We start from the raw sequence: 25515 nt of genomic DNA, 5'->3' as shown, positions 1-25515 counted from the left end.
GGCTCCGGGTCACTCAGGCGTGTGATGCGCGCTGAATGGGCTCAACATGGCGGAAACTCTCGCACCTTCTCCGGCTCTTGCTGTCCCTCTATCCCGCTGCAGAATAACTTTGTTATAAAGTTTCCTGAAGGAGTTTTTTTGGAAACACTGGCGTCAGATGAGAGACCGTGAGACTCCGGTGAAGATGAACGGCGCACGCGCAGGTAACAACAAGTGCCGCGGCTCCTGTCGCGCTGATGAAGGCGGACTTCACGGTTTTCTCGCTGGATTGTAGTAATTAGAGCGCGTAATAAGCGTTTGTGTTAATTTGTGCCGCTAAACACAGTGTTTCGGCTCGTGTGCAGATCACCAGACCATCAGGATGGACAGAGTTATGTGGAAGAGCAATATAAACAATCATGCTTTGGTCAATAATAACGATAGAAGTCATATTTATGACATACTAAGTCATAATTGAGATTAAAACGTCGAAATTGAGACAAAGTTTGCATTATGACATTGCAAGTCATTAAAAAGTTGATATAATGGCTTTTTATGTGATTGCTTTTTGTTAATTTTATTATTTTTTATAAATTTCTCATAAATATGACTTGGCATGTCAACTTTTTGTCATAATTATGATTTACAAAAGCATGTTTTTTCATTCCTGTGTGGTGGGAATGGGATCATTGGGTATCGTCTGTGTGTCTGAAGTCAGCTGTTGTTTCAGGGGTCCCGGGCCCTCCTTCATCCCCGTCCCGGCCCGCAGAGCACGTGCTGGACTCCGGAGCGGTCGTGTTCCCCGGTAAGAGCCGGTGCGGTCCGTCTGTCCCTGTGGATCCACCGTGTGTCGTCTCATGATGGATGTGTGTGTCCACAGGTGTGTTTGACCAGCACGGCTGTCCTCTGGTCCTGTTCCCAGCGGAGGCGCAGAGTAAACTCTCAGAGGAGCTCAGCAGAGAGGAGGTGTCGCACTTCATACACTACTGTCTGCGTCTGCACAAGTACGAAACGCTCTCGAATGTTTACTCAATCCTGACATGTGACTCTCCTAGAAGTTTTTAAGAGTGTCCGAGCTGCTCTTTTCCATAAAACAAATGTATAATGATTTGTTCCGCCAAGCTCCATAAATGTCAAGTTCATTTGTCCCATTTAACCCTTGTGCGGTCTTTGTTTGGGAAGTCACATTCAGGGTCTTTGGGGTCTCCAGAGACCCCAGGCAACAAAATGTAATTTTGTAACAAAATTGTAATTTTACTGTTTATTAATGTTTTTATTCCACATTTGTGCAGTTTTTGGAGGATTTTTTCATATTTTTTACATTTATATAAATTAAGGTTTAAAATTTAGGTTTTTATACAAAAACGGATTATGTAAAATTCACTTTATAAAAGACCCACATTTCTAACTTTCATTCATGGGGATAACATGGATAATTGGACATGGTTTAGTGTAAGATTTTTGCCCATCTTTTGGAAAATTCAGTTTTAATAGTGAAATAAAATCACTTTTACCAGTAGATGGCAGCAGAGCTCCACTATGTGCTCTTTGACTGACTGAAAGACATCTTTTCACAAGTTTTTTTCCAGTTGGATTCATATCTAAAATATTATGAAATCACAATTATAACAGAAAACTTTTTTTGTAATAAAAAAATCAGTTTTTCAATATTGTTACATTAAGATGAGACCCCAGAATTCATCCTCAATCAACATTTTTGAAAAACTTATTTGTTTCAGTACAAAAAATGCCAAACTTTGGCAAAAAGTAATTTGTATTGTCGTAATTGTGATTTCATAATATTTAGATATGAATCCAACTGGAAAAAAAAACTTGTGAAAAGATGTCTTTCAGTCAGTCAAAGAGCACATAGTGGAGCTCTACTGCCATCTACTGGTAAAAGTGATTTTATTTCACTATTAAAACTGAATTTTCCAAAAGATGGGCAAAAATCTTACACTAAACCATGTCAAATTATCCATGTTATCTCCATGAATGAAAGTTAGAAATGTGGGTCTTTTATAAAGTGAATTTTACATAAGCTGTTTTTGTATAAAAACCTACTCAAATATTTTATTTATATAAATTTAGAAGGTATGATATATCCTCCAAAAACTGCACCAATATGAAGTAAAAACATTAAAAAACAGTAAATTTACATTTTGTTTTTAAAAAAAATATATTGTTACAAAATTACATTTTGTTGCCTGGGGTCTCTGGAGACCCAAAAGACCCTGAGTGTGTGTAGTCGAGTCAAAATGCTTTCCACAAAACACATTTTCAAAGCATCTTTACAAAAAATCATGATTATAGTGTTTATAATATCTTAATATATTCATGCCTTATTGTTGCATTTGGCAGGTTAGAGCTGTGCGATTTAAAATAAGTTTGAGCCAATATCCAAGCAGGATGGCACATGAGTTATACTAAAATTGATGCTTTTTTTTTCAGTGATTTGATCACTTTGACCTTTTGTGTTTGTGTCTCTTGATCTCCTCACACAGTGTTGTTTGTACATAAATGCTTATGTTGTTTCCTCTGACAGTATCCGAGGCGAGGACAGTCTGCTGTCTGTGGTGGTTGATCTGAGACAAGCCAGCCTCACCATCGCACGGTTTATCGCTGAAACGCTTCTGTTGTTGGAGGTATTCATTGCACTATTACGCATTCTGACTTTCCTATAATTAGTTTCATCTCTTCATGTCTGCAGGAGAAAATGACATTTTGTTGTTGCATTGGCAAGTGTCCTGTTATCAACCAGTTAAACCAGCTTCTTGCATTAACGTACTTCAATCTTTAATGCACATCAATCAGTCTGATGTGTTTGACAGTCACTAGATGTTTATTTAAAAGTGCAATATGTAAGATATTTGCAGTAAAATATCCAACAACACTAGGCCAGTGTTATATATTTTGTTCACTTGAGTACTTACAATATCCCAAATGTTTACATCTATTTGTAAATCGTGAGGAAAATTGCAATTTTAACCAAGGCTCCGGGACGTGTGAGGAGTCGCCTGTCAATGGAGTCATTCATTAACGGTGATTAATCGTTTGCAAAATAAAAGTCTGTTTACGTAATATATGTGTGTGTTCTGTGTATAATAATTATGTATATATAAATACACGCATACCTGTATATATTTAAGAAATATATGCATGTTTAAATAAATATATTAAATATTTATATATAATATATGTATTTATTTATATATATTTTATATTACATATATATAAATCTAACACTTTTCTTAAATGTATACATGTGTCTGTATTTATATATACATAATTATTATACACAGAACACATATTACGTAAACAGACTTTTATTTTGCAAACGATTAATCGCGATTAATCGTTGCACATCCCTGTTCCCGCGTTACCCTCGGTTTCCGGTTTTATTTTGTAGAAACCATGGAAACGCCAAAGAGGCTTAACTATATTACATGTTTTAATAGACAAGGGAACAACTGTTCGGTTATGTTTATAGACCGAAAACTAGTCGTTATATAGCTCAACACATTTAGTCTTTGTTGATAATGTCACGATTCAGTGCAGTTCAGTCCACAGTATCAGTCTCTTTTCTGCTGTCTGCACTACTGTAATCAAACACCTCTACTATACAACTTCTTTACTACATCTGCTATACTGAAATATTGAAGTGTTTGCAAAAAAAGGCAATTCACAGATCTTGTTGAATGGCTGTCGGTGAAGAAAGAAGCTTATTGTAACCAGATGTAGTTACTGCATCTGCCAGCAGGGCTGAACTGGTTTCTCCAGTGGTGTTCGTGTGTCATGAGACTGTGGAGTCCGTGATTTGTTTTGAAACATGACTGTAAATGAATCTTTTTAGCTCCGGGAGACGGAAAGATCATCTGTGAATAGTGTTTCCATCATTGACGTCAAACCTGGCGTGACACATCTTCTTGTGCCAAGATTTAACATGCAAGCATTATTGGAGCTACAGCGAAGAGCAAGAAGTTCAGTGAACTTAATTTCAGATTGACTTTGTTAGTCTAGGAGATCTGCTTTTGTGGAGGATTTATACGGATCCTCTTATTTGATTAAATGCTGGATTTTTTTTTTTTTGGTTAAACTCTTCCTCTGTGAGTGAAGCTGTAGTTTTGCCCTGGCGTTGAGCTGAAGATCACATGCCCGCTGTCGGTCACATGTCTGCTCTTATCTCATAATGGACACGGGATACTCACAACTCTGCTTTGAGACACAACACTGGTGAAAGGGACCAGAGAAACAGTGATTTCTGACATCTGTAATGTCTTGTGTTGTAGTTGGACAGGAGGATCATCCATTCTCTGTATGTTGTTCAACCGAAGAAGAAAGATGTGCAGAAGCAGCTGGGGAAACTCCTGACGCAGAGCGGGTCCAAGCAGCACAAACCCGTCCTCTTCAAAGTGAGTTCTGTGAGCTAGTGACCTTTACTCAAGGGTCAGTTCACTGAAATCACCTTCACACATACAGCAGTGATGAGGTGTTTCTGTAGGCTCCCATCACCCCGTTTCCCTCAAACACCCAATAGGATTTTTTCCATTTGGAAATAATCTGTGATATTCTTATTCTTATGCACATTTTGTTCTTTGGGACAATCTAAAAATAGGCTATAAACAAACTACACCACTGTCACATGACTTCAATGTCACTATCATTAAACTCTTTCAGTCTTTATTTAAAAATATTTTCCCTAAAAGCTTGAGTTAGTTTATGGACACAATGAGGCAAGATGAGTTTTCTTGTTCTGCGTGACGTTTAATGGTGTTTATAACCTCTACTTCCTTTTAGACGCTTGTTAACCACATTCTTCAAGATGAGTAAAAGCTTTTATTTTATGTCATGGAATAAAACATGAATTTTCGGTCCCACTTTATATTAGGTGCCCTTATCTACCATGTACTTGCATCAAAAAATAAGTACAATGTGGGTTAAGGTGTAAGGAATGGGTCAATAGTGTAATTATAAATGTAATTACAGAAATTAATTACAGATGTAATTACATGCAGGTGTTTTTTAAAATATTGTGTACATGCATGTTTTTACATTGTACTTATAAGTGCATTGTATCAAATGATTAATTTAAATGTAAGTACATAGTAGTTAAGGCCACTTAATATAAAGTGGGACCAAATTTTCTTTAAGCAACGACTTTATTTCAGGCATTAAAACACATTAAAAACTTTGACTTTGTGATGATTGAACCAAATGCTGCTGCTTTCTGGGTTTCCATCATCCATCATCATCATCCCTGCAGTGTTGTATGAACATAACTTATCAGTTAGGTGGAAAATAACTCTAGAGGAGAGCATATTTGAATAAATCTGTCATCAGTGAACAATCATATTTTGATGATCTTATTTACTTGAGTTCATGAATTGTTTATTTGCTAGAGTTCATTAATGTGAGTCATAGTTGAGTTTATACATGTGGTTGCCTTATGTGTGGTTTAAATGTTTGTATACATTTTGAGTTTTGAATGTTTATGAAAATCAGTATCATGTAACAGTTTGATCCCTGGTGTTATACAGATTGGGATTGTTTGCGGTGTAGTTTACAGCTGTGCTTCTCAACCTTTGACTCGAGGGCTCCTGTCCAACAAGACATAATTTTTATTAACTAATCATGATTTCTGAAGTCACAAGAACTGCACTGTTTTTGAGGGAGAAAATTCTTAAAGGATTAGTTCAGTTCAGAATTAAAATTTCCTGATAGTTTACTCACCCTCATGTCATCCAAGATGTTAATGTCTTTCTTTCTTCAGTCGAAAAGAAATGAAGGTTTTTGAGGAAAACATTCCAGGATTTTTCTCCATAGAGTGGACTTCACTGGGGTTCAACGGGTTGAAGGTCCAAATGTCAGTTTCAGTGCAGCTTCAAAGAGCTCGACATGATCCCAGACGAGGAATAAGAGTCTCATCTGGAGAAACCATCGGACATTTTCTAAAAAAAAATAAACATTTATATACTTTTTAACCACAAATGCTCATCTTGCACTGCTCTGTGATGCGCCACACATGACGAAATCATTTTGGAAAGGTCATGTGACGTAGGTGGAAGTACCGATCCAGTGTTTACAAAGCGAATGTCAACGACTAAGTCAAACGGCCTTTACAAAAAAATGAGAACTACATCGGGCGATTTTGAGGAGAAAATTATTATATATTTTTTTATTTCTGCCTACCTTTCCAACATGATTACATCATGCGTGGAGCATCACAGATCAGTGCAAGACGAGCATTTGTTTAAAAAGTGTATAATTTTTATTTTTGCTATAAAATGGCTGATGGTTTCTCTAGATAAGACTCTTACTCCTCGTCTGGGATCATGTAGAGCTCTTTGAAGCTGCACTGAAACTGACATTTGGACCTTCAACCCGTTGAACCCCAGTGAAGTCCACTATATGGAGAACAATCCTGGAATGTTTTCCTCAAAAACCTTCATTTCTTTTCCACTGAAGAAAGAAAGACATGAACATCTTGGATGACCTGAGGGTGAGTTAATTATCAGGAAATTAATTCTGAAGTGAACTAATCTATTAACTGTTCAAGCATTTTAGATTTTAGTTTACATGCAACATATTCATATATTAAAATAATGAACTATTACCAGATGAATCTATATTGAATCAAGAGCTTGTGAATCTGAATCATTATGAAATCTGCATCATTTCCCAGCCCTAAAGTCATAACTGTTTGTTTCTGCATTGCTACAGTTGGTTTTAACTCGAATGTCTTTGTTTTCTTGCATGTAAACAGCGCATTTTCCTCAAAGAGGTTTTTGAACTGTCCAACTACATCGACAGAAGCCAGTTACCGTCCAGTTTGGGTGGATACCTCATCTACTGCCATAAGAGCTGGGCCGCCTTCGTGAAGGTGTGTGTGTGTACACTGTATATGCAGAAATTTGCACATGAAATGCAGAAAGGGTTTTTATTAGAATCAGAAGATCATTAGCTCAACAAAAAAAACGAGTCTAATGAAAAGACCCCACCATCATAAGTGTGTGTGTGGCTAAAGGACTGTGAGGACTGATATCTGAATTCATGTGATGGCCTGTTTTTGTCCTCCTAGCCTTTTCAAATCTGAAACACCCAGACGTTGCATAATTGAGTTGTGTTTGTTCGTCATGTTTGATTCTCTGGCTCCGTCTTCAGCAGGATAGATCAGTCACGCCACAGCAAGGTCTCATGATCGGCCACGATGGCCTTAGATAACAGATGACCTACTCTTCACTTTCCCCAGATCCTCAGAGCTTCAGCTGTGTTTAGTATGTGCATGTTTAATGTGTGTGTGTGTGCGGTGACTCAGATGTGTTTCATTAGTCAGTGTATTCATGATTATCTCTATTGTGTGTCGCCCTGGAGAAGCTTCAGAGGACAATCATCTGAAGTCATTAGCAAGTGAAAGAGCTGCACACAGTGTCTCACGTGCTCGTCGCACAGCCGCTCTCATCCGCTCGTTCAGGGTTTGATAACTCCTTATAGATCTGATCCAGGCTTATTTGAGCCTTAACTTGACCTGAGAGCCGACATGCGCTCTTATATTTAAAGTTAATTGAGTAATATTACTAACAGTACTGTGAGATGAATCTCTGTATTAGATGAATCTGGTTTAGCAGCTTGATCTTGTTCTTGTCTCGTTTGTGCAGGAGATTGACACATTTGTGCAGGAGTTCCTGTTGGTGGTGAACAGACTGCCGTCCTGCATCTCGACTCTACAGTCGCTCTCAAAACTTCCTGTTCCTGCAGACTTTGAGCGGCTCCGAGAGTTTTGCTCCGTGAACGAGGGCCGTTTCCAGCAGCTGAGGAGGTACTGCTGTGTTTGGGCGTTTCAGTGGCTGAAGTTATAAATCTCCTGTACATACTGTTCGTTAAATCAGATTAGTGGTCAGTAGTTCTTGTAAATCCCTTAAAGATTGGATTTAAAAAAAAAAAAATCTCTAAGGAAATATCACCTGTTTTAAGGTCTATTCACCAAGAACGATAACTATAAAGATAAAGATATAGCTCTAAAAATCGCTCTCAATATAGCAGAAACGGCAGAATTCACATCACAGCTAAAACGATAACGACACATTTATCCAGCTGATAAAAACATTGACAGCCAATCAGAATCCATCCTGCATTTAAAATGACAGAGGCGCTTATAATAAACCAAACAAGATCATCCATTGGTGTGGACGCTAATATAGTTAACTTTATAGTGACCGTTCTTGGTGTGTACGAGCGTTTAGACCAGATGATTTCTGTGACAATCAAGGAATTTACTGTATAACATAGAATGTCACATAATTTGGCAATTTAATGAGATGCAAACATCTGGATGAATAAATCAAAAGTAGGAATGTACATGTAATTAAATGGGATTATGGACTGCAGTTTTTCCCAAACCGCGCAGTTATAAAAAGGGGGTCACGGCGAGGCTAACGCCAGCTTTACACACGCTCTGTTTGCAGTATGGAAACGCTTACTCATTATCTTGATTTCAAACCCAAAAGTTCATAAATGTTTTTCAGATTGACGATTCTCTTTGCACACAGTGCACTTACAAACTTTCATAGACATATTCATGTTTAAATGCATTCATTTTAAACAAAATATTCAATGCATTACTTCTAAATAGATTAAATGCAATTAATTTAAATCACAAACATTTTAAATTAAAACTTGACAAGCAGAGCTGACTTTTCGTTTGCATTTAAATCTTTATAAAAGAAATCCTGCGGGTCATAACGGTTTTTCAGCCTTTTTCACAAATGTATATTTATCTAAAGGTAATGCAAGTTGTGGTTTCCTTGCTTTACCCTGGGAAAAAATCCATATGTTGACTGTGAACCACAGTTTAATTGTGCATTTATGGTGAAATTTACTACATTTTTATGGTCAATCCATGTTTATTTATGCAAACAATGCTCTGTCACTAATTCAAACCATCGCTGCACTGCTGCAGATGCACCGCTCCTGGAATGCATTGCCGGATCATGTCTGTGTGCATGCTCTGACCTGATAACATAGGAATAATACGCACCTCATGCACGCTGCAAACAGAGTATGTGTGAGCCTGGTGTAAGGTATAGTGTACAGTCAGCAGATTATGCAAAAGAAACCTCTTCAGGGTGATACGAGACCCAACTGCATAACTATCCCGCTTGGTAAATAATTGAAGACAAAATATTATATATATATATAAGTTAAAATCACAAATATTTTAAATTAAAACTTAAAATTGACCAACTTTTTCTTTTGCTTTTAAATCTTTGTTTGTACAAGAATTGTTGTTACACCTTTCTCACAAATGTATGTTGTTTATCTAAATGTGATGCAAGTTGTAGTTTTCCTTGCTTTATCCTGGCTAAAAACCCATATGTTGACTGTAAAACGGTTTAATTATATGCATTTATGGTGAAATAAGTTTAGTGTCAATCCAAAAATTCAGCTTTGATCACATTTCTCTTTTTAATGGGAGGCCCGGGCAGAAGAAGTTTTGGGAGCCACTGCTATACTGCATCCAAAACCACAGACCCGTTTACTCCCAATACACGGCCTGTCTTTACACCATAATCCATCTCCAGTAGATGTTATAGCAGCATGTGTCTGCTGCTAATGTGTGCGTTTGTGTTTAGGGATCTTGGTTTAGATGACTTGTTGAAACATTGTGAGTGTTTGTTGGAGAAGCTGCGTTTCCCGGAGAATGAGCCCTGCTTTCATGCCATGGCTGGAACGGTCTTCTACACACACACCGCACTAGAGATGCTCCGCAACTACAACCGGTACATGTTCATGTAGCCTTTAGTGCTCCGAGATCTCCAGAAACACTCTCCATGTGCTGATGTTGTCTTTCTCTCAGGATAACAGCAGCGGTGGAGAAGGTGGAGTTGTTGTGGCAACAGGCCTTTTCCAAAGCCCACATCCAGCTGCAGGTGCTCCGTCTACAGCGAGAGGCTCAACAGGTCAGGAACACAGCCTATCATCACCTTCACTATCACTATCAAATCGGTCTTATTTTTGTTAATCTGTGTACAGATTTATTTAATTGCTCTGAGTCCGATTGTTTTGGGTCTTGTGAGGTTTTTGTCAGCTCGCGCTCTTCTCTCAGATCCAGGAGCAGATGGTGGCGCTGCACAGGCAGAAGGTGCAGCCGTACAGGACTGAAGTGGCTAAAGACGCCCACAGGGCTGAAGAGCTCCGGCTGCAGTTTGAGGCGTCAGTTTACACTCATGCCATGGTACGTAAAGGGATGTTAACGATTAATCCGCAATCAAACAGCAATGCATGACTAATAACTATGACTGGGATTGTCATATTAAATCTGGTTATAGTGAGAACTCCATTTTAATAAATCTTTGTGAATTCATTGGGGGTTTTTGCTGTTTTCAGCGCTTTGTTCCAGCAAGAGCATTCTGACAAGCATTGGTGACACGTTGGATTAGTCGTTATATTTGGTTAATTAATATAAGTGATCAATCACATCGACTCATTTTACAATCCCTTTATTTAGACCAATCCCTTCTCATTCATTTGGTGAGGAACATGGCATTTTGAGCAGCATTTGCACATCTTGTCATGCTGTTGACTTTAAGTCACTGCAGTAGATGCATATTGCAGTATTAAGGCTAATGATTAATCGATTAATTGATCGTTAATTTAAATGACGACAAAGTCCCTTTAAGGCAAGTCATTTCACTCTGCGACCATCTTTGAAACGCCTCTCGGGCATCCAAGTGCAGCTCCTATCTCTTTGAATGGGAAAACATCAAATTCTCCAAAGCTGCTTGCCAAGCTTTTGATTAAATTTCATATTTGAAATCAATGAAATCTGACAACTGTCTCAGAAATGTTTCTAAACACTTGAATAATGTATTTTTTCAGGCTGGATCAAGCTCATGCGCAGTCCTAAATGCCCGTCTCTTTTGGCTCACTTCGGAGGCTCTTTCTATAGGAACGGATCTTCTAATGGCCGCTGAAGTGACGTGATGGCTTTACCAATCGGCGATTGGCTCTTATTTAGAAGGCGGGACTTATTCCGCCATATTGCGTTGCACTTTTTCCCCATTCAAAACAATAGGAGTGATGTGTCTTGTTACTGCTATAGTCTTTGTTGACGATTTACAAATATTTATCCTTTTTTTTTTTTTTTTTTTTTTTTCCTTTTTGGTGCAAAAAACTTAATCTCCAGAAGCATGATATAAAATATCTGAAAATACATTTCATGACCTCTTTGAGATGAACGATTCATGTGGTCAGAGCTGAAGTCCCACTTCAATATCTGATGTATTCAATGAAATGACCGGCTAACCAGGCAGATGCAACAAGTTTCCATTGACACAAAGTTTGAAACGGCGGTCACATCTAATCAGAAGATTTGTTTAGTGACTGTTATGTAATTCTCTGTGGATAGGCTACCCAACACAGCAGCAAAGGGACAATCTATTAGTTTCAGTCTCGGTGGGATGGTGTTTGACTCCACATTTCTGTCTGACCAAATGTGTCAACTCCTCTTGTGAACAGGCACTAGTTCGTCGTGCTGAGGACATCATCCACACATTAGCAGAGACTGTTCCGATAACTGAGAGAAAGCCTGCGGAGCCGTGGCTGGATGATTTGGCAAGATTAAAGGAGAACCTCTTCTCTGCTGTTCAGCATCCATACCAGATCCTGAGGAGCGTGTCTGACTTCCATCACACCTGTAACAGAGTATGTGCTGTGCTGCCAGAGTCAAACAGCTGTAAATCAGTGGTTCTCAACATCTAAGTCAAATGTGTGGCTTTGCTTCTCAGTGCAAGAGCTGGTACGAGCGAGTGCTTGGCGAGAGCCTCCTGCAGGAGCTGCTGTGGACCGAACACTGTGAGGGGGTGAGCGAGGGCGGATCTTCCTCTGACCTGCGTTCAGGCTCGTCCACCTGGAGACGAGGAGTCCAGACCTTCCTCAGGAGAAATCCCTGTCCGGAGGTGCAGGAGCTGGTGAAGCTGGCACGTCTCTCTAACACTATAACTGACCCCAACCTTCAGCAGACGGGCACACAGCTGTCTCACAGGTGTGTACAAACAAAACGGTGTGCAACTTATTTTGCACAAAATTGGTTCTGTGGTATTGTTAGAACATTTGTTAGTACACGTGAATTGCTTGACAGGTCATTGTGGGCATGTGGCCTTGTTGAATGTGTGCTCTTGGGTTTCTGTGGTGGTAGCAAACCTTAGTGCTTAAGGGGGTGATGGTTACCCTTATTTCTGTGCTATTAAATCATGAAATTGATCATGAAAATGGCCAAATTACACTGTACACTTTCTCTTGCGAAAATGAGAGAAACCGCCTAAGGGCAGTTTAAGGGGAGGTAATACAAGATCCCCTTTCTGCGTCACAAGGGGAGTGAAACCGGAGCGGCTTGTTTTTTTACGTTTGCAGAGAAAGGCTTGCCAAAACAAAGTTACTGGGTTTTTTGGGTTTGTTACGTTCTGGGTTACTAGGTTTGCTGGGTTTGTAGATGCACCGGGGACCCGATTATAGCACTTAAACACAGAAAAGTCAGATTTTCATGATAGGTCCCCTTTAAAAGTGAGAATAGTTCCCCATACTTAAATGTTACCATAACTTCTTTTCAACACTGTAGTTCAGAGGACCCCAGAAATGCAAAAATGGTCCATTGTTTGAACCCTGTACCTGTATATTGACCCAGAAACTCATCCTACTTGGCAAAATCACAGCCACAGACTTGTTGAATGTGGATCTTCTGTTTGCATGATGTGTTCATGACTGTCCACAGATGCATGACTCTGAGGAGACTCTTGACCTCACCGGGTGCTGTTCCCCTTCATGACCTTCATCTTGCCCTCCAGTGGCAGTACGAGTACCTCAAGGGTCACCACAAGACCTCTGACATCACTTCCCTTGATGATCAGCACAATACCTGTAGTCTGCCTCCAGACTCTGTCCAACCGGCACTTGTTGTTTCTCCTTGTGATAGCTTGTGTGATTTGTCCAAGTGGCCTTCAGTTGGGGACTGTCATCAGCAGGCCTCGCCCAGCGGAGCCGCAGCCAAACCTCCGTCTCTCAGCTCCTTCGACTCTGGCTTTGATGGAGCAGGTAACAGTCATCTGGATAGCAGGAGCAGAAGGGATATTCTCCCTAGGTTTCTGGGAAACGGAGACTCTGCTTTCAAATCGAAACCCCTTCACGGTCAAATTCACGAGGAGAACATAGTGAGCGTGTCTGACTCTGAGGACCAGCGTGAAGAACTAGGGTTCGGCTTACAGCGGGACGCCACCCGGGCCAGTATTCAGATCGTTCCCAAAATAACCTCAGACTCTGTGAACCTGGAGATCAAAGTGAAGCGGTCGGCCACGCTACCCAAGAACCCCTGGCTGAGCCTCCCGATAGATGATCTGGAAAGCTCTTATACGGTTACCATTACGCCCAACTCCTCCAACCTGCGGAGGGACCCAAGGAGCCCCAGTCCCTCTCAACGCTCAGACTGGGCACGAGACCAGCCTACGCAGACGGACGGCAAACACCAGCAGAGTCACCAGAGCTTTGAGGAGTCGGAGCTGAATCCCCTAGGCAACGTCCTGTCCAGTACTTTAACGGATAATGAAGAGAAACCCAGCAGCACTGTGGATGGAGATCCTTCTCTTCTCTGGGACTCATTCGATCTGCACAACCTCAGACGGGACTCTTTTGAACGGTACGTTTTTTTTTTTTTTTTTTTTCTTCTAAAACGGTTTAATTGTAGTGTGGTTTCTATTAAGGACTTGTGTCCTCCTCTTGAGTAGGTTGGATGTGTCTCTCGGCGACTGGGTTCAGAGAGAGCAACAAGAGCTGAAGGAGGTGGAGGAGACGTTAGAGCGAACCGCTGAGATATTAGAGGTCAGTGTCTGTTCTGTGGAGTTCAGTACTCATGTCTCAAGGGCTCATTTACACGAAAATGAAAGTGTTTTACCGTTGCATTTTTCATGTACAGACTAAAACGCTGTCAGAACGATCCACGTTCACAAGGATCCACGAAAACGAGACAAACGCTGTATTCTGCTGCCAGGCCAGTAGATGGCGAAGTCACTTTGTAAAGAGAAACTACACGCCTATAGACTGAATACGTAATCGCATACGTATTACGTCACTGATACAGTTGTCGTCTCAGTGTAAACTACAAAAACGCAAACATGTGAAAACGATATAAAAAAACTTTGAAACCTGTTTTCGAAAGATTGCTTTTTCAGGCCCCCAAAACACTGTTGACGTGTAAATGAAAGGCCAAAATGCATATGTTTTTAGTTGAAAACGTCATATAAATGACCCCTTTGTACAAAAATGCTTTCTGATTTCAGCTTGATAACCTGAGATGTAAATTTTCTCAGTGCTTTGTGGTTAACAGCAAAAATCGGTGCTTTTCAACTTGCCCCACACTTCTCTGCTAATAAAACTGTGATATTGCAGGTGAAACTATTGACATGATTATAATATCTTGTTTTCAGGAGGAAGAGAATGTGCTTGCACAGGAAGTGGTCCTGGATGAGTTGTTGAGGTCAGAGGACCTACACAAACACTGGCCCTCATGGACTGAAGGACACCAGCACAGTATGGTGAGTCAAAAACGGTGTCATTTTGAAGGCTGCATCCTCATTTGTCGGCCACATACGTTATCGAGGCAATCTCATTTAAGAAAAGTTAGATTGCAAAGCAAGAAAGAAATTACAGTATTTTACACCTCATGAGGAATAAGTCAATTTTATTATGGTTACTTGTCTTAAGACATCACTGATGTATGCAGCCTTCAAATGTGACCTCCAGAGAATGCAGCATTCCAAATGAGACGCAGCTTGAGTCTCTCAGGGAGTTCAGGAGCAGGTGACCATTTGATTTCTGCATGTTGACTCCAAAGATTTATTCTAAAGAGAATGTTATTGCCTGAGAAGGACCAAACTTGGTCTGACTGACGGCAAATTTAGAACAGTTATAGGAAGGTGCTGTCAAAATAAGAGTCCCACTCATGACACATAAAAAAAACATGGGAATATGTTGATATATCGGCCAACCACAATTAATATGGAATATGACAGGACATTTGTGTGTGAGTAACTACGAAGTATGAATATTTGAAAATTTACTTCTTGTTCCAGATGTCCCCAAGAGATCTGGCTGAATCTGGCGTGATCGGATTGGATGATGTCCTTCAGAGTGAACTTGCTGCTTTGGACTCTGAGACTCTGAAAACCGGTGAAAGCGACACGGACACTCCAGGATTAGCCAATGAAAGTCCATCAATGAGTGCAAGGCCTGTGCAGCTGGACACTAGATGTCCTGAGGTAGACAACATGGGGATCCTTCAAGAGCTTAGAGATCTTCAAGTTCTTGAGGAGCAAATTAAGGAGGAGCAATTGAAACTGGAAGCACTACGCTGCACTGAGCCTGAGAGGCTTCAGTCGGAAGAACAGACGCTGGGTCATGTCACAACACGCAGCTCCTGTAGGGAGAGGAGGATGTTCCTGGCACAGCTAGAGAAGGAGAAACTGGAAGTGGAGATGATGGAGAGAAGCCTGAGCAGAGAGATGGAGAAAGCAGGAAAGGTGAGGAAGAGGTCAAGCAAAGGCCACAGAGTTGTCAAATGTTCAGTCTTGGAGAGAAACTCGAAGCTGAAAGATCTGGACGGCGAGTTGTTGAGGAACTGTAGGCTCCAGCAGCAGAGTCCTGAATCTGTTCATCATGATCCTCACCATACAGATGTGGAGAAGCCAGGTTCTTTTGTTTTAAACACAGAGGAGTGTAGCAGTGCAGTGCCTCCAAATCCAGCTGAAGAAGCCAGTCTTACAGACTCGAGTGTGACTCCTGAGCCTTTGAGTTCAACAAGCCAGTCTGTTCCTACCACAAGCTTGAGTGAGATTGAGATCGGAGCTCCTGCAGTGCCTGACTCTGTTCCCTGTGCTGAATCCCTTCAGGATGTCCAGTCTGGTCATGGAGAGCCATTTGTGTTGAGCAGTTTGTCTGGTACTCCTGATCAGAAACTGGAAGCCTCTGAAGGCCCAAACGTCCATCTTGAGCATCCAAAGGCTGAAACGTCTTCCTGCGACTGTCCAGACGGTGGTGATTCTGCTGCGGATCAAGTTGAGCTGGAGACTAGTGAAGCGCCCTCGACCCAGAAGAGCAGCGTCGTGAGAGATGCGTTTGATCCCGGAGGCGTCGTGATCGCTCCAGTGCCTGCACCGCGGAGGGCCTTTCCTCTCGACGACCAGCAGACACAACCATCAGCTTCTGAACAGGTGGAATCAGAGCTCTCCGCTGCTACCTTGCTATCTCAAGGCCAGCACATGCAGAACAATAACAACAACACCGCACTGGTGTGCATTGAAGAGACCCGAGAGATCTCCGGCTCCTCCAAGACCGCCCCAGAGACACGGGTGCTACCCTACCATGATGACAACTCCACGACTGGGCCGTATGTGGGCTGTGATGGTGTTTCCGATGACTGTGGAGGCTCCATGAGAACAGTCTGCAGATCTCCAATCAGCCAGCTGCAGCTGAACGCCTCCACTAGACAGGTGCAGAACAGAGTCTTGACTAAGGAAGCACTCTGCATTGGTTGATTGTAGGGGTGTGAAATTGTAATGTCTAATGTCAACTTCCCCAAATCAGTATATCATAGAGTATGTCACTCACTTTGAAAACACATTTTGACGGTGCAATTTTGCTGCGTGATGTAATCTAGTAGAATGCAGTTAGTATCAGCCGGAATTCAAGATATGGGGGCACAAATACCCTAAATGAGTTTTTGTCTTATTTATATTTGATATTGTTAAGGCATATCACACAAGCAAGAGTTTTTTTTTTTTTTCCCCAACATCAGCATTATTGCAAATAATCTTGATCTTGTTTTCAATTGACTCTTCGCCTGGAGTTTGTCGGACAAAATGGCAGATTCGGCGTTATGATTGGTTAGATCGCTTGTCAATCAAAGCAGTCAGGAGTTAGATTAACCTCTGTGGACTTGAACTTGAAAAATGGTGTGTATTTGTCTTTCTGCGTTTGAAACAACATTCCTTCTGATGTTCATTCATGTTTATTTGATGCTGTAAATGAACTAGTAGGAAGAGATGATCGGTTTACAAGCCGCTTGAGGTGAGGCGCTACAGCGATCTGTCACGACACATTAAAGGGCCACAAAACCGTTTTTATTGTTTGAATTTCTTAAATTACACAGTTTGAAAACTGGGACTTTGTTTAATATCATAAGTACGCTGCTCTGTCTTTTCTGTCGATGTGTTGTCAGTGTCCTCTTTGCTCCATGATGTATTTTACGCTGTGTGTGGTAAGGGGGGGCGGGTCTTTGCGAAGGGTCAATTGTTGTATAAAATCAAGTTAATATCTTAAGTTACACTTTAGACAATATTGTCAATATTGCCTTTTTCGCCAACATCTTTTCGAAATACAGCTGTGCATCTCCGAGCACCACACAGTGGTGTTTCATTTCTGAATCAGTGTTTTTGAACAAATTGATTCAATGATCCATTCATAAAGACAGTCGCTGCATCTGAAGTCACGTTCTGTATAGTAGGAGCTGCATTTTGTTTGAAACTTACTTTGCGACTGTTAAAGTATGTTATATTTGTTGTGAATATGGGTAGTATGGATAATATTTGGGCGTACTAAATCTGCCATATCACTGTCATGTGGCCTACGGGGTCAGTTGTGCAGTTTCACTGTCATCCACACAAATCTCCGCAGAAGTAGAAGGTCATCTGGCTACTTTGCACCTACTTTTTCAGAATATTATGTATTTAGACAAAACTACTCTGGCATACTGTTTTGGCTGCTATATTTGCAGCGAGTCACTTGCTTTAAATATTTTTAAATATTATCATTGCATTTTTTTTATGCAATTGTAATTGCAGTGTATATGCATCTAAATGCCACTTCGGATGCAGCGTCTGTGCCACTCCTGCAGTGCAAAAATGGATTTTGTTGATGCTCATTGGAAAGAGTGACGTATTTTTCTAATTAAATTTGATTAAATGTACGAATTTGACACAAGGATGATGCATGAATCTAATAAGGTTAGGAAAAAATGCCTTGTAAACCTCACCCCTTAATGGGAAAAGTTAATTTGTGACTGCAGTAACCAAAACACTGCACTGGATATGAAGAGTTTTGGGAGTTATCTGTTCATGTCAGTCCTAAAGCCTCAAGATACCAGCACAAAAGCACTTGCCAAAATATCTAATGACAATCCCAGAAAATATCCAGATATAATTTGTCAGTAACACACACCCCTATCTGACAGTGTAGTTGCACTCATTTACAGTAGAGCGTCATCAATATTTGAGGCTTTGAGGCTCCAGGCTCTAGTGAGCTGCTTAGTTAGAGGACGACAAAGCATTTGAGTAATGTAAGCCCACAATGCATTGGGACTTGCTGAGTATAGTTTAAAGATGCCAGGTATATATGTATTTGATGCTTCAGTTCAGTGAAGGTTCTCTGCGGTCACGGAGTATTTTGATCAGGCACAACTGCGTTTTCTCTTGATGCACTGAGTCTGTAGCAGTTGTTCTGGTTTCTTCCCCATTCTGAATTAGATGAGCGACTATAAGATGCCCATCGTGCTGGACACAGGGTCTGGTTTGATGAAGGCAGGGTTTGCAGACCAGGATCTTCCAACCACGGTGTTCCCGACGGTCATCGGCCATCCCAAATATGAGGTAGACTCTTTCTCTTACATACTTTGGTATATCCATACAATATAGCAAATCTCAGCTGCGTGATTGTTTGCATCACCGCAGAATTGAACTATATTATCATTCAGATCTAATCTGCTAAGATATTATAAACTTTAACATGATTTTTTTTTTAAGATGCTCTGAAATATTGTGTATTGTGGAAAACACTATACAAGTAAAACAGACTTTGACTAATTCGGCCTGTGTTCATGTTTCCTGTTCTGATGATCTTGTATTACAGGAAATAATGAACGGTAGTGTGGAGAGAGAGGTGTACATTGGACATGATGCGCAGCACATGAGAGGAGTGCTGACACTGAAATATCCCATCAGGAACGGCGTTGTACGCAACTGGGATGAGATGGAGATGGTAAGTACTCAAGGAGCTCCTCTGTGCTTGCCTTATGTAGGTGTTCCTGATGTCCTGCATGTTCATTTGGCCGTGAGGGCGAGAAGTTTAATGCACAGCAGGAACTTGGCTTGATTTTTAGTTTAAGTGCAGCTTCAACAAAGTTGCATTGGTCCTTCGACCAATGCATCAGAATGAAGCAAAGCCAGGGTCAGAAAAAGGGTGGAAAACTGGTCACATTACCAAAATTTAGTCAATTTTACAGATAAAAAAATCTGTCAATAGTGTATTGATGTATGAAGCACAGCTCAAGTCACTTTCAAACGAAGCAGCGCTGCGAAGTCACATGAAATTTTGCATTTGGGAATTTCACATCAGGTTCAGTTGGTCATTTGAAGGCTGCTTGGTTTGAACCTAACTTGAGCTGGGATTTATACATATCTACAGTGTTGAGAATGGGCAGTGGCGTTCACTCAAATGTGCGGCTTTCACTCTCTAACACCCTCTAGTGTGTTTGAAGGACGTTTACTGCTGTAGTTCACGTTAGCTGTATACATGCACATGGATAATCGGTTTATAATCAGACTGAAGCCTTTATGTAAACAACTAAACCAATCCCAGTTACACTTTGATCAGTTTGAAATGGTTGTAGACCTGAAATAATCCAATCAACAGGAAAAGCATGCAAATGCTTGAACAGTAATACCTTGTGCACATGTGCAGTGCCGTGATGTGCTTATGTTTTACATCACACAATGATTATTTACACCTCTCATCTTCTGAGCTGGTCAGTGAATGTGTTGTGCTGACGCACTCTGGTGAAGGTTTGTTTGTTTGTTTGTTTGTTTGTGAATCGGATTGCAGAGTTTAGGATTTTATAAACAGAACTTTCAGAATCTGAACTCAGATTGGATGCATTATGATTGAAAATTAGTGCATGTAAACATTAGAGCAGGTCAGATTGACTGAAGACTGGTCTGGTGTTTAAGTAAACATACAGGAAGTTGTTTCTGCCATTTAGTTTCCGTACAAGTTCCTCTCCTGTTGATCCAGAAGATTGACTGTGATGTACTGAAACATTCACAGCGCAAACGGTGCTCGTTTGAGAGAGAACATTCATTTTGGACTTGGATCCTGCTGTTTTCTAGTGTTTGTTGCTCTGTCTCTGTAGATCTGGCATCATGCGTTCCAGCAGCTGTCCGTGTGTCCCGAGGATCATCCGGTGCTGCTGACTGAAGCCGCCATGAACCCAGTGCAGAACCGGCAGCGGATGGTGGAGCTGATGTTCGAGGCCTTCAGCGTCCCGCTCACATTTGTGGCTCTGCAGGCTGTGCTGGCGCTCTACGCCTCGGGACGGACCACCGGTCAGTCAGTTCTGTCGCCTTTAGAGTGGCTTATTACTGTCATTTATGATGTAAAGGTTTTTCTTTTTTTGTTGTTGCACTCATTAGGATTTTTTTACTTTTTTTATACATTTTTATGCATTTGGCAGATGCTTTTATCCAAAGCGACTTACATTGCATTATACTATACATTTGTATTGGATTTCTCCTTTCCCCAGACATACAAACAAACACAGATACACAAGAATAAAACCACCAGTCATCCTTTAAGTGTAATCCAAGATCACTTTACATGAACGCTGCTTTCTCTCCATGTCACTGTTAATTTAAACTAAAATGTAAAAATTTCCTGCAAAGATTTTCAGCATTTTATTTCCAGTTGGCCAACACTGTATAAGGACATGCAGTTTGATGGGATTTGATGCTCCAGGTCTCCGAGAGTAGCGTAGAAATTATTCTTAACATGGTAAAACCTGACATTAAATAATAGTCAGGAAAATCAAGTTTCAGAAATTTTAATTAATACAAAATATTTGAAATATGCATGTTTTTGTTTACACTCATATTTGATGCATCAAGCTTTTGTGGCTCATGATATAGTGAGAATATGGAGGAAAAAATATAGCTCAGTTTTATTTGGAGGCCCAAACAGAGGAAAAATATGCAATTTTCTGCCAATTCTGATATTTATATGGGCAAAAAGTAAGATGAAATTCTGATGCTTGTAATGTAAATCAATTAAATCTTTATAACAATATAGCAGATACTTACATAAAATGCATATCAATCTCTGCTAATAATGTAAGATGATATTTAAATGCTTAGTTTTGATTAAAGCTCTAGTTTTAAAACGCATAATGCAATGCAATACAATGATTGAGAGATGAACAAAATAAACCTTCCTCAAAACCATGATGACCTTTTGATACTCCATTTTTCTTAAAAAAAAAAAAGTTAATTCAGTCCAGCTGAAATATTGCTGACAATATCAAAGTTATTCTTGCGTCTACTTGATAAAATCAGTGCAGATTTGACATCAGAAAGACATGTGAAGCATTGGCTGAAGGATGTTTGTACAATTATACTAAAAGACTTTTACTTGCCAAGTCTAAATGATCAGTCAGACAGAAGGACTGTGAGATTGCGTGACTGGTTTATCTGATCATGTTGATCTTTTAGAGCCCTTAGAAATTTTCTTAACCCTATAAAGCTAGTGTATCATATTTGAAAAGTCGTCTGAACCCTAATGAAGCATCATCTCTTGAAGTTCTTTTGATCGTCACACAGTAATATTGCAGTGATTGAGGCGTGTTTGTGTTCAGGTGTGGTGCTGGACTCCGGAGACGGTGTCAGTCACAGTGTTCCCGTGTTCGAGGGTTACTGTCTGCCTCACGCCGTTCAGCGCTTCAGCCTCGCCGGCGCCGACGTCACCCTGCAGCTGCAGAAGGTGCTCACGACACAAGACACATGAATATTAGTGTGTAATCACACTCCGACACCGTGCCAAAATCACTGACCGTGTTTAATTAGCTCTGCTTGGTGGCTTATTGTGATAATAGAATGAACATTTAAAAGATGTATATAAACATTTAAGTAAATTTGATTGTTAGAGGATCCATCTGTTTTTTTTTTTTCCAAATGTTCATCCGTCTTTAGTGTGTGGTGTTGCTGTTTGAGCATGAAAAAGGTTTCCAAAGTCCCTCCAGCAGGATTTCTTGGACTTAGAGGGTTTTAGTGTTTCAGGATGACTAAAGTGTGATTGTGTTGTAGCTGCTGCTGGAGCAGGGCGTGTGTATGCGGACGTCAGCGGAGCTGGAGATCGTGCGAGAGATGAAGGAGAGATGCTGCTGTGTGGCTCTGGATTATGAAGCCGAGCTGAAGAGCGCAGGAACGGCCTCCTCAGAAGTGCACTACACGCTCCCTGACGGACGGGTCGTCTCGCTGTCCTCCGAACACTTCCGGTAACTGATCCCACTTCTGCTGCAGGCTAAGTTCATGTTATCAGGGTTGTGTTGTGGTCAGGTGCTCTTATAATGACTACAGTTCACAGTCTGCCCAGAATCAAGAGTAACATAAGATTAAACTGGGAGTGAAAGTGCTTTTTTTATTTTTTTGACAATTTTTAGCACATTTACATATTAAAAATGCTGCTGTGAGTATATTGGGGGGCCTTATGCACATGTACGTCACATGACTTTAAAGGGTTAGTTCACCCAAAAATGAAAATTGTCATTAATTACTCACCCTCATGTCGTTCCACACCCGTAAAACCTTCATTCATCTTCAGAACACAAATTAAGATATTTTTGATGAAATTCGATGGCTCAGTGAGGCTTCCATAGGAAGCAATGACATTTCCTCTTTCAAGATCCATTAATGTACTAAAAACATATTTAAATCAGCTCATGTGAGTACAGTGGTTCAATATTAATATTATAAAGCCTCGAGAATATTTTTGGTGCACCAAAAAAACAAAATAACGACTTATTTAGTGATGGCCGATTCCAAAACACTGCTTCAGGAAGCTTCGGAGCGTTATGAATCTTTTGTGTCGAATCATGATTCAGATCGCATGTCAGACTGCTGAAATCACGTGACTTTGGCGCTCCGAACTGCTGATTCGACATGCCGATTCATAACGCTCCGAAGCTTCCTGAAGCAGTGTTTTGGAATCGGCCATCACTAAATAAGTCGTTATTTTGTTTTTTTGGTGCACCAAAAATATTCTCGTCACTTTATAATATTAATATTGAACCACTGTACTCACATGAGCTGATTTAAATGTTTTTAGTACATTAATGGATCTTGAGAGAGGAAATGTCATTGCTCCCTATGCAGGCCTCACTGAGCCATTGGATTTCATCAAAAATATCTTAATTTGTGTTCTGAAGATGAATGAAGGTTTTACGGGTGTGGAACGACATGAGGGTGAGTAATAAATGACAGAATTTTCATTTCTGGGTGAACTAACCCTTTAAATCTTTAGATTGACCCCCTCACGGTCTCGTATCATCACATATGCAGGGCTCCTGAAATCCTCTTCAGGCCGGAGCTGATTGGACGAGATCATTACGGGATGCACGAGAGCATCTTCAAGTCCGTTCTGCGGTCAGACATCGACCTCCGCCGCAGTTTTGTGGGAAACATCCTTCTGTCAGGTATGTGTTGGATGGATCACGGCTGCACTATCCAATCAGAACACAGGCATTCTAACATGTGACTGTGCTTGTGCAGGCGGGAACACGCTGCTGCCGGGCCTCCCTGAGCGTCTGCAGCAGGAGATCCGGCGCATGGTCCCTGCGGATCTGAGCGCGTGCGTGCGGGTCATCAGCCCGCTGGAGCGAGACTTCTCCGTGTGGAGCGGCGGAGCGGCGCTGGCCCTCATGCCCGACTTCGGCAGCGCCTGGATCAGTGCGGAGGAGTACGAGGAGTTCGGCCCACAGATCGTCTTCAGGAAGTGCTTCTGAGCTGATCTTAATGTGTTTTTAACTCTTTTAGACAGGGTTTTTGTTGTTTTTGGTGCTGTAGAGTCCACTGATAGTGCCAAGTGTTCATCCGAGACTCAATGTGTGAGTCCGTGTTTTAATATCTGCAGGTTTCCAAGAGGAAAAACAACTTTTTAAGCTCTTCACACTTATACTGGTTGTATCAATCAGACTGTATGTCTCTTCAACGCATTAATTATAATATAATCAATCATATCTAATATGTAAATTTATATGTGTGTGTGTGTTTAACATATGAGATATTAATATGACCTTTTCAGTGTTCTGGTGCTTTTCATGAGGCTGATGGTGCAACTTTTACATGTATGGATCCGGTTCCCATCGGGTCGGGCTGGACGTGATGAGCTTCAGTGACGCATCATTTCCTCCATATGCAGTTTCTCAACTTTTCTTCTGACACCTGTGTGTGTTTGTGTGTTTTTCTGAGCAGGATTGATTGCATGAATTTCACTTCACATCTTTTCTTTTATATTTTCACATGGTTTTGTTTGATCTGAGAGATGCATATGGATGGATTGTGCGTCCTGAAGGCTTCCCGTCAGTCTCTGGCTTCGTGGTGATTCTCGTCTGCAGTGTGCTGTTAATCTCTGTGAGGTTTGCTCTTGTTTACATGTTCATGAGCTGATCCAAATCCTGTCATGTGTTCAGCGTTTAATGCGCTGAATGTTGCTCAATGTATTTGTCTTGAATGCACATGATCCCTAGCCCTCGTTTGGCACCAGCGTCTGTTAACTGGGTAATGTCTGGACCTTTTTACAATAAATATTGCTTCTAAACAAGCTGCTTGTTTGTGTTTTGAATGTTTGTTGGTCTTTACTGCTGGCAAGTGATGGTAAAGCTCTAGATCTGATTCAAATGTCTGGAACATGTATGACTGGTTTGATGCTCAATGTCTTTTGGTGAATAAGCGCTGCAGTGCTGCCCTCTAGTGACTGAAGAATGCAACAATATCTGTGCCTGAAAATGACATATCTTTAGGAAAGTGTATGGAGTCAGATTAATGCCTAAATAAAGTTTTGCAAAACACAAAGAATTGAGCAATACATTTTTTTTCCTTTTGCAATTCTTTATTTTTGTTTGCAAAACATTTTTTTTATTGCTCAAACTTTATATTTGTGCAAAACTTTAAGGCATTAATTTGATTCCATAGTAAAGCATTAAAAAAAGGTTTAAAGGTACACTATGCAAGTTTAGCGCTCTAGCGGTCGTGGAAGAACATTACAGCCGGAGCTACTGCTTTCTTTGTCTGTGTTATGCAGGTGCTACTGTATTCATCCCACTCAGTCTAAAATAGTCAATATAAATATTTATTATAGGCGTACTGATTCAGGATAAGAGAAAAACATTGTTTGGAAGATGGATTCATAATGTACTTGCTCAAACTGAACAAAAGTTACATGGTGTACCTTGAACTAAATATTGGCCTGTATTCTGATTTGATGGTCTCAAATTTAAGTTTAAAATGGACCAAGATTTAAGGTAAACAAAAAATCAATTTAACTTATTATAAGCCCATATGAAAAAATGTTGTAAAAATATTTCCAAGTAAAATTTAAAAAATAATGCTGGCTTATACACTGTAGAATTTAAGTGAATGATCATGTAGGTAATTGCAATTAACAATTTATTTTTCG

General features: G+C 40.5%; 1 protein-coding gene across 1 annotated transcript; it reads left to right on the top strand.

Annotated features, from left to right (window-relative positions):
* Window positions 1–76: 76 nt before the first annotated feature.
* LOC137019431 (uncharacterized) lies at window positions 77–24612 on the top strand. Its single transcript, XM_067384889.1, has 23 exons — window positions 77–203; window positions 710–784; window positions 860–983; window positions 2525–2624; window positions 4269–4391; window positions 6743–6859; window positions 7635–7795; window positions 9609–9755; window positions 9833–9935; window positions 10082–10210; window positions 11494–11679; window positions 11763–12019; window positions 12746–13663; window positions 13752–13845; window positions 14451–14558; window positions 15096–16511; window positions 18543–18665; window positions 18925–19053; window positions 20204–20396; window positions 21698–21822; window positions 22146–22336; window positions 23400–23533; window positions 23610–24612. Exons 1-23 carry the CDS (start codon window positions 158–160, stop codon window positions 23840–23842), a joined length of 5232 nt encoding a protein of 1743 aa, XP_067240990.1. The 5' UTR covers window positions 77–157; the 3' UTR covers window positions 23843–24612.
* The last annotated feature ends 903 nt before the right edge of the window (window positions 24613–25515 follow it).

The sequence above is a fragment of the Chanodichthys erythropterus genome, chromosome 4, assembly GCF_024489055.1.
Source record: "Chanodichthys erythropterus isolate Z2021 chromosome 4, ASM2448905v1, whole genome shotgun sequence".
Lineage (NCBI taxonomy): Eukaryota > Metazoa > Chordata > Actinopteri > Cypriniformes > Xenocyprididae > Chanodichthys > Chanodichthys erythropterus.
This window is presented reverse-complemented; position numbering and strand designations above follow the sequence as displayed.